Here is a 12,259-nt window from a genome sequence, read left to right as displayed (position 1 = left end):
TGCTTTGGGGGAGCCTGGTGGGGGTTGTAATACTGATGAAGATGTTGATGATCATGAGGAAGAAGACCCTCACTGTGATGTTCATTAGTCAGTCAGGGGAAGGCAAATGAGCCAGTCTTATAACTAGGGTGAGGCAACCTGAACTTTGTGCCAGAGTTTCAACATCCAGGGGGAGGGCAGATATGCTTCCTCCCCACAGTGGTCTTTTGTCCTCTTGTTTCACAGTTCTCCACTATCCCTGCAGGCCCTCCAAGGCCTGCCTTATTTTTGCTGCCATGTCTCGATCCCCTCCCCATCTCCTCCTGCTTGGGGGCGGGGATAGGGAGATTCTGTGACCGTTTGTACTGGGGTGGGGGAGCTAAAGCAGGCATATACCAGGAACAGCTTGAACTGACTAGAGAGAGCTAATTATTAAATTTTTAACATGAGCATCGACACCTCAGAAACCAGAAAATGCTACAGCTCGGGGATCTATTGTTTGATGGTTATCTACACTTAAGAAAGTGATCCAAAATGTTAATCATGCAGATTCAACTTAAAAATTGTGTCTTGTGTGCATTTTCTTTTCTGGACAGCTGGTAGTTAAACATCAACACACCAGTGAACTAGAGCCATATTCTCTAAGAAATGAGTGATCCCTTCTTCTGACATGACTGCATCCAACTACAATGGGCTGCTTCTCTCAAAGGAATTTGCTCTAGGCTCCAGAATTTCTAGTGATGGCTCTGAGATAAATACAAACATTCGTGAATTCCCAGTGTGCGCCAGCCATGCTTGGTTGTTCTCACGATGTGGCCCCTCTGGCTATAACCCCATTTTCTTGATTATATCTCTAGTCTAAATCTGGGCAAAATCAAATCAGATCCTCTTCTCTCTAGTACTTCCTAGTGCTTCCACTTAGGAAGAAATGCTTTATTAGGGTTCTCTTTTTTTTTTTTTTTAATTTTCTTATCCCAGCTTTCTCCTCCTTTCTCCTCTACACCTCCCTACTCGAAACTTTTCTTGGTCAATAGATGTCCTTTGCTGAGCAGTTAGACCTGTACACATCTCCCATCACCTGGGCATAACAAGCAGTGTAGGGGCCCTGTGAGGTAAGGGGGGCTTATTTATAAAGTATTTCTTGCATTTTATGATAGCTCTGGCTTGGAGTATATCCACTGTCATGACTGTTGACCAGCACCCCATTAAGTTTATATCTATGGCCCAAATCTCTATAAAGCCTCTGACTACCAGTGACTTCCCATACAGTTGGGTCTAAGGCAAGGTGGGCAGGGACAAGTGGGAACCGAGGCAGGAGGTGCCTCTCACCTTGGACTTCCGTGAGCCAGTGGGGCTGGTTGTAGTGCTCTGAGGCGATGGTGAGGGTATTGAGGAACACAAGGAAAATGACAAGCCAGTAGAAAACATTGGATTTGACAGCTGCCCGGCACTTCCTTCTGCAGAAGCGGTTCCACCGGCGCCAGTAGCGGCTGAAAAATGGGAAAAGAAGAGGTGAAAGGTTTGGGGGTGGATGAGGTGGGAACAGGCAATGGAAAGTTAGGAGTCTTTCAGCCTGAGTCTTAGAGGAGCTAAGTAGCCCGGCCTCCAAGGTTCCTTATGGCCTGGACATTTTATGATTCTATGATTATGGGGTGGTGGGAGCAAACCTAGACCAAGGGTAGTCAATGCAGGCAGCTGCCTGGAATTTAAATAAGAACATGAGGAAGAAACATACATATGATTTCATACATGTAGGGAACTCACTGTGTGGAAACTTCTTTGGGTGAATGCTGATCCATAGATCTATAATCCACCTATAATTTATAGTGTTAGAGAGTTTCCTTGGGGCATTGGCATTGTGAGGTTAAACGATTTGTCCATGATCACACAGCTAGTAAGTAGCAGAGGAAAGATTTGAACCCCAGTCATTCTGGGTAAGTGTCGGAGGCAGCTATTTGGCACAATGGATAGAGCACTGGGCCCAGAGTCAGGAATAATAACAATAATAAAAAATATATAAATATAAATGATAATAAAATAATGCTTATTGGCAGCTAGGTGGCACAGTGGATAGAGCACTGGGCCCAGAGTCAGGAATAATAACGATAATGGTAATAATAATAATGATAACAATAATAATATGATGCATATTGGCAACTAGGTGGCACAGTAGATAGAGCACTGGGCTTAGAAACAGGATGACTCATCTTTATGAGTTCAAATCTGGCCTCAGACACTTATTAGCTGTGTGACCTTGGGCAAGTCATTTAATCCTGTTTGTCTCAGTTCCTCATCTGTAAAATGAGCTAGAGAAGGAAATGGCAAACCACTCCAGGATCTTTGCCAAGAAAACCCCAAATAGAGTTACAAAGACATGACTGAAATAACCCAACAACAATAACAAAATAACGATAACTACACATGCCAAGCACTTTACAATTATCATCTCATTTGATCCTTACAAGAACCCTTGGGAATTAAGTCCTATGATCATCCCCATTTTATGGATGAGGAATCAGAGGTAAACAGAGCTTAAATGACTTGCCCATGGTTACACAGCCAGTATGTCTGAGGCCAGAAATGAACGGAAGTCTTCCTGACTTCAGGCCTGGTGCTTTATGCATTGCACCACCTATATGCCCTAGGAAGACCAACTTCAGGAAGATTTAAGTTCAAATCCTGCTTCAGATGGAGCTAGTAAGTATGACCCTGGGTTTGCCTTAGTTCCCTCAACTATAACATGGGGATAATAATAGCACCTGCCTTCTAGGATTGTTGTGAGAATCTAAAGAGATAGAATTTTTTTGTTTGTTTTTTGCCAGGCAATGAGGGTTAAGTGACTTGCCCAGGGTCACACAGCTAGTAAGTGTCAAGCGTCTGAGGTCAGATTTGAACTCAGGTCCTCCTGAATCTAGGGCCAGTGGGTGCTTTATTCACTTCGCCACCTAGCTGCCCCCTAAAGAGATAATATTTGTAAAGCACTTACCACAGTGCCTGGCATACAACAGATGCTTAATACATGCCTATTTCCTTCCTTCCTTTCTGAATTTCAAGGCTGGTCCTCTATGTTATGCTTCCTCTCAAAATGATTTTTCAAGGCTAGAAAATCCTGTTTTCCATGGCATATTAACAATAATTTGATTTATTTTGTGATAGATCAAATTGGTCCAAAGGACCCAAAGCCCAAAGTTGTGACCACATACCACAACAATGAAAGAAAACATTTTATCAAGAATTCTGGTCTTTTACTGACGTGTGTGTGTGCGCGCACGCACACAATCTTCAACACTTGCCCAGGAGAGAGTCTTGTCTTAGTTCTGCCTTGTCTCCAGAAAACTCCTGACAAAATCTAGTACTTCTGTTGAAGGGCAACAGATCAGTTGGGTGAAAGGGAGGGCAAAGAGAGGAAAAAAGGAGAATGGAAGGATAGACAGCTGAACATGGTATCCAGTGAATAGCTATGTGTTTTTTGTTTTGCGGGGCAATGAGGGTTAAGTGACTTGCCCAGGGTCATGTGTCTGAGGCCAGATTTGAACTCATGTCCTCCTGAATCCAGGACCAGTGCTTTATCCATTGTGCCACCTAGCTGTCCCCAAATAGCTATGTCTTTTGAGAAAGTTCTTGCTTTCCTGTCTAAGATGATTTGAAGCCAGAAACTTAAATGAAAACTTGGTCAGATAAGAAACATTAAACCAGAAAAGTGAGGCCATATAGGTAGTATTTAGCCAAGCCAGGATTAAACCCACGTCCTTAGCCGCCAATTCCCCTGTAACTACTCTTTGAGGCTCAAATTAGATCAGAGGAATATGTGAAAGTTTTTTTGCAAACTGCAAAGCAGTATACAAATATAAGATACAAATTAGGTTTACTGCTGTTTTAGCTCATCTTTAGAAAAGTACCCTCCCAAAGGACAGATTTTCTCATAAGTTCCTAGGCCTAAGAATCCTTTCGGCGAGTCTGACATTTGTCCATTGGCTTACTACTCTCTGACCAGAGTACTCCTGGGAAGTGCTGGTCAAGTGGGGGTGCTGGCCCCCAAGAAATGAATCTTTGTTGGATGGAGTTAGTGTAGTACCTTACAGCATAAAGTCCTTCCTATAGTTCTCTGATCTGTAAAATAAGGGAGTTGAAGGAGATAATCTTTAAAGTCCATTCTAGCTCAGATGTTGTATTCAATTTGACATTAAATCCAATTTAAGTAAAAAAAAAAATGAGGGTCACAGCAGAGCAAAAGGATCCTTTTCTCTTCCCCTCAGGTTGTTTCCTACCTTGCAAAGCTAGCAGGGAAGGGTGAGCAGGGAAGGGAGATAATGAGGCAGGTATTGCTTTAATGTAACATGCCTATTACCATAAGGATTTGGATGAGAACTGCAGAACGGCAGGAAAACCTTTACATAGCACCCTTGTTCCCTCTGTGGAGGATGCCCCCTGAGTGTGTGATGGAAAAAAATCTAGACTTTCAAAAATATACATTTCAGAGGACCTGAAACTTCCTGGGCAAAGGAATTTGAATTTGAGGGGGACAAAGGAACAGGGTGACAAGGTGACCTTTGAGCTTCCCAGGTGCAAAAATCCCATCCAGGCCTCTCCTGGTCTGGAATAATCATAGTTTAGTCCTTTTAAGCCAGAAGGAGTTGGGTGTGGAAGGACACACGCCTCTTCTGAAGCTTGACTTTTCTTTTCACACCTTCTCCAAGCTGGAGTGTGAATGTCAAGTATCCTTGATGTGAGTAGCCTTCCTTGCTGTAAGCCGCCTAGGGACTCACTCTCATAGCTCTCCATGATACCTTGATGGAAAGATTATACAACTATAGATTTAAAGTTGGAAGGGACCTTGGAGACCAGCTTGTCCACTTTAGAGGTAAGGAAACTAAAGCCCAGGAAGATGAAGGAACTTAGCCAAGGCCACACTGGTAGCTGGCATTAGCTACAGTCCAGCTTCTTAAATTGTGGGTCAAGTCCCCATACAGGGTAACTGAATGTGGGGGGTCACAAAAACTTTGGCAACAGTAAAAGGTTATGTCTACCTATTTTATATACCTATATACCGGAGGTTATGTAAAAATTTCTTGGGTGAAAAGGGGTGGTGAGTAGAAGAAGTTGAAGAAGGCTTGAGTTATAGGATTTGAACCCAGGCCCTCTGAACTCCAGAATCAGTACTCTTCCCATTGGGTAGGGCTGCCAATAAATAGGGTGGCACCCTGTTTGGCTCTTCTTGCATAGAGCCATTCATGAATGTCACGTCACACTCATTTGGTTGGAATAAAGGAGTAATTGCTAACCAAAGAAGGTGTTTAGAAGCTAATTACACACCTCCTACACTTACAAAATATAGCTTGCTTAGCAACGGGTTTCCTGGCAACCCCTTCTACAGTATAATAAATGTCATGATTTATTTGTATGTGTGAATATGTGTATGTTTATATATGCATGCAGAATATGGAAATGACATGGTAAAACACGGGAGGGAATCTTGCCTGTTGTCCTTGTTCTCATGTTAACAGGGAAACGTGTTTGTTCTATTGGTAGAGAATTCTCCCTGGAGGCACAGGGGTTGCAGGGTACTGCTGCTCCTTCTTCCCACCCTCAAAAGGGCAGAAAGTACAGACTACTCCAAAGGTTGTTGGGAAAAATGTCTTGAAGCCCTCTGGGAATAGTCAGACTCTTTGGCTGGGGAACTTCTGTAGAATGACATCATTTTGTATTCAGTCTTTCAGGGACCCCATCCGTGTTTCATTTCACCCATCTTGCCATAGGAATTTAACAAGCATTTTGCTAGTATATTAGAAAGGGTATTGAAGTTGGAGTCAGAAGACCTGGGTTCCAGTTCTGACTCTGCCACTTATTAGCAGTGTGACCTTGGGAAAATCACCTCTCTACTCTAGACCTAATTTAGGGGTTGGACTAGATGACCTCTAAGATGTCATCCCACTATGATTCGATGAAATAGGCTCAAAATTAGCAATATTAGTAATAAAAGCAACCCTAATTTTGCCCAATAATCTATAGTATCATTTGTCTTTGTTCCCCACCTCTCCATTCTCACTGCTGTCCCATGATATCACTCTGAGATTGACATATTTGGACATTTCAGTAAATTTGATGCTTGAGTCAGTGGCTTTTCTTGACTTTCTGAATCTTGACTTGGCCAATACACAAGAAGGAAGAAATGACTCCTTTAGGGAGCCCTCCCCTCAACTTGATGGGCAGTGTCTTAGGTCATTTGAAAGAGGCAAATGAAGGTTAGGAGGGATAGGAGAATGGAAGGGAAGAAAGGAGAAATGTATCTCACTCACCTGAACTTTGATTTGGAGATTCGGTGCCTAAAAAAGAACAGAGCAGCATTACTAAATCATATATACTTTCATGTTAATTCAACAAGTGCCCAGATGTTGGCCACCTTCTGATGCTAGAGAACCCGACCCAATGGATGGCATCTCCTGACTTGTATCCTATGTTCCCATGTAAAGGCAGATTCTCCCATTCGACCAGAATCCATTCAGCAATGCCCTTGAGGCTGGTTCAGGGGAAATTCTGGAGAGATCTTCCTTCCAATTGATTATTAAGAAGGATCTGTTCTTGCTCAGAAATATAAAAGAAAAAGCCTCTTGTGGAGAGAGTGTAGTTCACCCTAAGTCTCAGTATAAGCTACACCTGCAAGGACCCAGAGAGGAGTTGATAAGAGAGAAACAGACAAGGAGAGAAGGAGAAACAGAGAAACTGACAGATCCACAGAGGAGAAGGAAAATCAAAAGGAAAGATGTTATGTGTCAAGAGGATATGGGGCATGAGGGCCAGGGAGCACAGGAAAGGAACATTAGAATGAAAAGACAGGTGTTTTCTTTCCTTTATTGATGCTAGACATAGAGGAGTGGAACTTGAGGACATTTCAGGTGGAGAGAGAATGATCAGGATTGAAACAGAAGCAGAAAGATAGAAAGGAAGAAGAAAAGGCAGGAGGGAGGTTTGTTGAACTACTTGCTAATCTTTGTATATGAAATGATGGGATTGGATTAGAGGACTTGGAAGGTTCCCACCTCCCAGATCGCTGGGTATTTTCTTCTTTCTATATCCTGTATTTATTTGTCTGTGAACATAAACTCCTTGGAGAGAAAACCTGTTCCATTTGTTGTCTCACTATCTTTCAAGCCTGGTGCATGGTAGGCATTTACTAAATGTTCGATGATTGGTTGATCCCTACTCTAAATCTATGAGCCAATGGATCTGGGTCATTCCAGTTTTGCTCAAAGGAACTTATTCTGTGGAGGAAGAAACCACCAAACCTTTCCACATTTTTTAAAATTAAAAAATTAAGTGAAAAGATGGAAAAGTGGTATAGTTTTCCTGCATCTCTAGGACACTGAGCCTTGGAGAACCATCTACCCTAAAGCCCTCTCCTCCCACTTGCCAAGTCCCACACCTTCCCCCAATACCACTGTAAGCAGGACCCCAGCTAGGTTTCATCTTTTTCTTTGGAACCCTCCTCCTCCCCCTCCCTGATGGCCATATGCTGCTCCCTATCCCTTCCCTGCTTTCCAGGACCCCTTTATATATGGTCTCCCCCCAATTAATATGTAAGCTGTTGAAGAGTAGGGACTGTCTTACTTGCTTGTATTTATAGTCCCAGTGGTTTGCACATAACAAAGTCTTAAAAATAATCTCCCTCTCCCTCTCCCTCTCCCTCTCTCTCTCTCCCTCACCCCCCCACCTGCCTCCCTCTGTCATCTCTGTCCGTCTCCACTGTTACAATATGGTACCTAGTAGCTACCTCCCTACCCCCAAAGTCTACATACTTGGGTGGGAGGCTTTAATCATATGCTATCAAGGAGTGTGGGAAGGGAAAGAGGAGGAAAAGGAGAATATTTTTATTTAGAGCCAGAATCAAACATTTTAAAGTTGCTAATTGGGTCATGGAAATTCCAAGGTGTTCTACCTCCAACCAGGGACATCTTTAGCTTGAGATATGTCAGGCTCACTTTTTAAGTAGAGGCTTTCCTGGTAAGGAGAACCCAATTTCCCCCTCATTATTTTATTTTGTTTTGTTTTTTTGGTGAGGCAATTGGGGTTAAGTGACTTGCCCAGGGTCACACAGCTAGTAAGTGTTGTCTGAGGCCGGATTTGAACTCAGGTCCTCCTGAATCCAGGGCCGGTGTTCTATCCACTGTGCCACCTAGCTGCCCCCCCCTCATTATTTTAAATAGATTTAGGGGTTGAATGAGACTCTCTCTAACCTTTGGGCTTATTCCTTTAACTCCAAGGAAAGTTGAATCTTTTTTGTTTTTTTGGGGGATACCCCAAGGAATGAAGAGAAAGAACTTGGACTCAGAGGAATCAGGTACTTACCCCACCTCTGCTACTTAATTCTTTCATAGCCTGGGCTTGTCTTACCCAATCTCTCTGTTCTCCAAGTTATTGTGCTTATACATAAAGGTTTTCCCCCCTAGAGGCAATCATCATTAAGTGACTTGCCCAGGGTCACACAGCTACTAAGTGTCTGAGGCAGGATTTAAACTCGGGTCCTTCTGACTCCAGGGCAGGTGCTCTATCCACTGCACCACCTAGCTGTCACTTGTCCATAGCTTTTTGAACATACTTCCATTAGATTGTGAGCTCCTTGAACCCAAGGACTCTTTTAATCATAATGCCTGGCACATAGTAGACACTGAACAAATGCATGTTGACTTGACATCAGTTTTCTCATTTGTAAAATGAAGAGTTTGGAACAGACTATCTCCCTGGTCTCTTCTAGTGCTTTGATCTGAGTCTTTAAGCCTATGAGTTCAAGGTCTAACTGATTACCTACCTGCTCTCATCAGAATATTCTTCTTTTGACCCACTTCAAATGGTCTTAAGTAACCAAGTGTACTTGAGAATCCAAACCTGGGGAGACCTGGATAGGCTTGTTTAAATCCTCAGAAGGAATGGCTGGTGGCAGAGTGAAAAATCTAGGCCCAGGTTTCAGTATCTGATGAGGGGGTCACAATTCAGGTGTGGTCACTGTTTTCATGTTTCTCTCTGGAATTCTCACCTTGAGTGGGGACTGAAGGAAGTTTCTCCTTCTGTTCATTTCCAGGCCTGCTACATGAATCTGTCCATGGCTGTCTCTACTTCTCCAGGCCTCAATGCCTCAACCTGTCCACACTTCTAATTCTGACTTGGAGAAGTAATTTCATCTTGCTCAACTCCAGCTCCTTATTTGGCATTCATTCTTACCTCTCCTTCCACCCTCTGCTTCCCTACCACCAGGTTATACTCCTAACTCTTCAGGTCTTCCTCAGAAACCTCTTTACCTTGGAAGCTCCCTCTACTCCTGGACTTCATACCTCTCCCTCTAATTGTCTGGGTCTTCATTCCTCTCCAGGAGGCATTCTTGCCCCTCCCAGACTTTTTCTAATCTTCAAACTTCATCTTTTTCCCTGTCCCCTCCTTCGGTTCCCTTTTATGAGTTGTCTTCCCTTATTAGAATGTAAGCACCTTGAAGGCAGGGACCACTTTTCTTTCTGTTTTTATTTGTCTTCCCTATGCTTAGCACACAGCATACTTCATAAATGCTTGTTGACTTGACTTGTCGAATGGTAAGGTTGGACTAGGGGAGCTTCAAGGTGCCTTTTAATTATCACATCCTGGGATCTTAAGTCCAGTGAGGCAGAGAAGGAATCTGGTTCTCATCTGTAGCTCAGCATCATCCTAAAGCTACAGGTTTTAGCAGCCACCCAGTTCTTATTTCACCTGTTTTGTTTTGTTCTGGACCCTTGGAACATGTCTCAGGGCCCTGAATTACTTCCTTCTCCACTCCTGGAGAGAGGATCTTTCTATGGACCCTTCTGAGAATATCAGAGCAAGAGCAGCCCTACCACTGATGGGATTGGAAGTTTCCTCGATTGGCTTTCACTGGGTAAAGGCTGCCTCCAGAAACACAAAGGCCTTGTTTTCTACCATCCCCAAAGAAGAAATGGAAGAAAACAACAACAACAAAACAAACTGGGCTATTGCTTCCAAATGTAATTAGCATGGTATTTTAACATCTTGACAATAATTACCTCCCTACCTTCCTCAGAAATCTGCAGTGCAGACTCCCTGGTGCCTCTGTCAGAGTGAGAGATAGGAAAAGTCCTGCATGCCTAGGAGGGAGAAATCGTAAGAACTGGTCTGCTCCCAGGCCCTGAGCTTCTTTCTAGCTCCTCATCCTCAGAAATCATGCTGGAGGCTGGCACTACAAATGCTCAGACCACCTGCAAGCTCCTCTCTGGGACACTGTCTTGGGACCAAAATAATAGAGCCATTTCAGAAGGGCGAAAGGGATGCCCTTTGCTCGAGGAAATCTTTATCAGCTCCTCCTCCATGGGACCAGGCTCTTCAGTGCTCTCTATCCAGTTATATCTCCTTTCATTTCAATCCAACTAGATTCAGTATAATTAATTTCATTTCAATGAAGCTGAAGTCTCATCCTTTGGTCCTAAGCAAGGCATGTTGTTTCCACTCTCGAAGGGAAAAATGAATTTTTTCATATCCTATGTCTGACTTTTTAAAAATCTTCTAGTAATCGGATTGTTTCAGTGTACATTTCTTTGGGTCAATATTTCAGAGGTTCTTACTGTTTCCATGTTCAAGATTAACATAACAAAGCTAATGGAATAAATTCTTAATTTTTCGTAAGTGGAATGATGAGTGGATCATTTAAGGCCCTTCTCCCTGTTATTGCCTGGAGTTGATCACAATGGGAGCTAAGTGTGCATGTATGTGTCTGCTGGGTGCTTGAGGGGGGCAGTCTCTAGTATGCAGCATGGTATGGTGCCACCCCCCAACTTCAAAATTGACTTCATATTTTGTTGTTGTCGTTGTTTCAGTCATGTCTGATTCTTCATGACCTCATTTGGGGTTTTCTTGGCAAAGATACTGGAGTGGTTTGCCATTTTTCTTTTTCAGCTCATTTTACAGATGAGGAAACTGAGGCACAGTTAAGTGACTTGCCCAGGGTCACACAGCTAATATGTATCTGAGGCCAGATTTGAACTTTGTATCCCCTATGCTAAGTACAGTGACTGGCATACAGCAGGTGCTTAATAGATGCCGATTCCTTGATTAATCATGTCAAGAACAGTAGATATAGAGTCAGGAGAGTCCTCTGTTCAAATCCCAACTCTGATACTTAGTAGCTGTGTGATCACGGGCATGAGGATAAGGATACCTGTAGCTCTTACCTCATAGGGTTATTATGAGGCTCAAATGAGATTTTACATATATATATATATACACACACACATACATATACATATATGTAAATGCATATAAATTTTGAAAACTTTAAAATGTTCTTTAGGTTATTTTAAAAAATTATTTCCTTCTAAAGTTAAACAAAGATGAGTTTTGAATTATCTGGTATTTGCATTACTGGTACTTCTTTCCTTCAGTGGCACAGAGCAGTCTTTTTAATGGTCCACACCATGCTTTTCTGCTTTCCTCTGAGCCCGGGTTATCTTGTCTCACAGGGTGTAAAGCCTGGCCACAGGGTCGTAAAGCTGAAGAACTCTACAGTAGAGTATACTTTTGTTTGTTTGTTTCAGTGCAAGGCTATGGAAATCCAAAGCACAAACCTTCTTTATTTATTTGTTTTTTTTGCAGGGTAATGGGGATTAAGTGACTTGCCCAGGGTCACATAGCTAGTAAATGTCAAGTATCTGAGGCCAGATTTGAACTCAGGTCCTCCTGAATCCAGGGCCAGTGCTTTATCCACTGCACCACCTAGCTGCCCCCAGCAGGAACCTTCTTAGGAAACATAGGGATTATTACTTGGAGGTCGGCTTCAGTGGTGACATTCCCTCCCAGCCCCCCAGCTAACCAAAAAGGTTAAATCATTCTTTTCACTCCGCTTATGCCATTGTCTGATGTTTTTGCTTCTTTTTTGATGATAGACTCTTGTCTTCCTACTGTGTTTGGCCACCTGATACCACTTAAATAACCCAGTCTGATTTCAGGACCAATTATAGGGCAATGCCCCATAAATGCCCTATGCCCACTGAATTCGCCACGCCTACTCACGCCAGCCTTGCCCCACAGTTCTCTCCCTCGATGTCGCCTCCAGCCACGTTTTCAGTGTTGACGGACTCTGTCTCACTTGTGGGCATGCTCACTGCAAGAGTCAAAGGGAAGAAAGCAGAAGATTGGGGTAGTGGGAGAAGGTTAGTTATTGACACGCCCAATATTGAGTGGCAAAGTTGATTCACAGGAAGTGGCTTTTGGTGGAAGTATTGGAGTTGGTGGGACAAAGGGGTAGAGTGGT

At 43.1% G+C, this 12,259-nt stretch overlaps 1 protein-coding gene across 1 annotated transcript in view; it reads right to left on the bottom strand.

Moving 5' to 3' along the window:
- Window positions 1-12,259, bottom strand: part of CACNA1C (calcium voltage-gated channel subunit alpha1 C) — an 833,272-nt gene that overhangs the window by 169,167 nt on the left and 651,846 nt on the right. Inside the window, 3 exon segments of the mRNA XM_043967623.1 lie at window positions 1,309-1,469; window positions 6,276-6,302; window positions 12,019-12,109. Of these exon segments, the coding sequence (XP_043823558.1) occupies window positions 1,309-1,469; window positions 6,276-6,302; window positions 12,019-12,109 (279 nt within the window).

This window comes from Dromiciops gliroides, chromosome 5 (assembly GCF_019393635.1).
Source record: "Dromiciops gliroides isolate mDroGli1 chromosome 5, mDroGli1.pri, whole genome shotgun sequence".
Taxonomy (NCBI): Eukaryota; Metazoa; Chordata; class Mammalia; order Microbiotheria; family Microbiotheriidae; genus Dromiciops; species Dromiciops gliroides.
The sequence above is the reverse complement of the archived record's forward strand: the minus strand, read 5'-3'. Positions and strand labels throughout refer to the sequence as shown.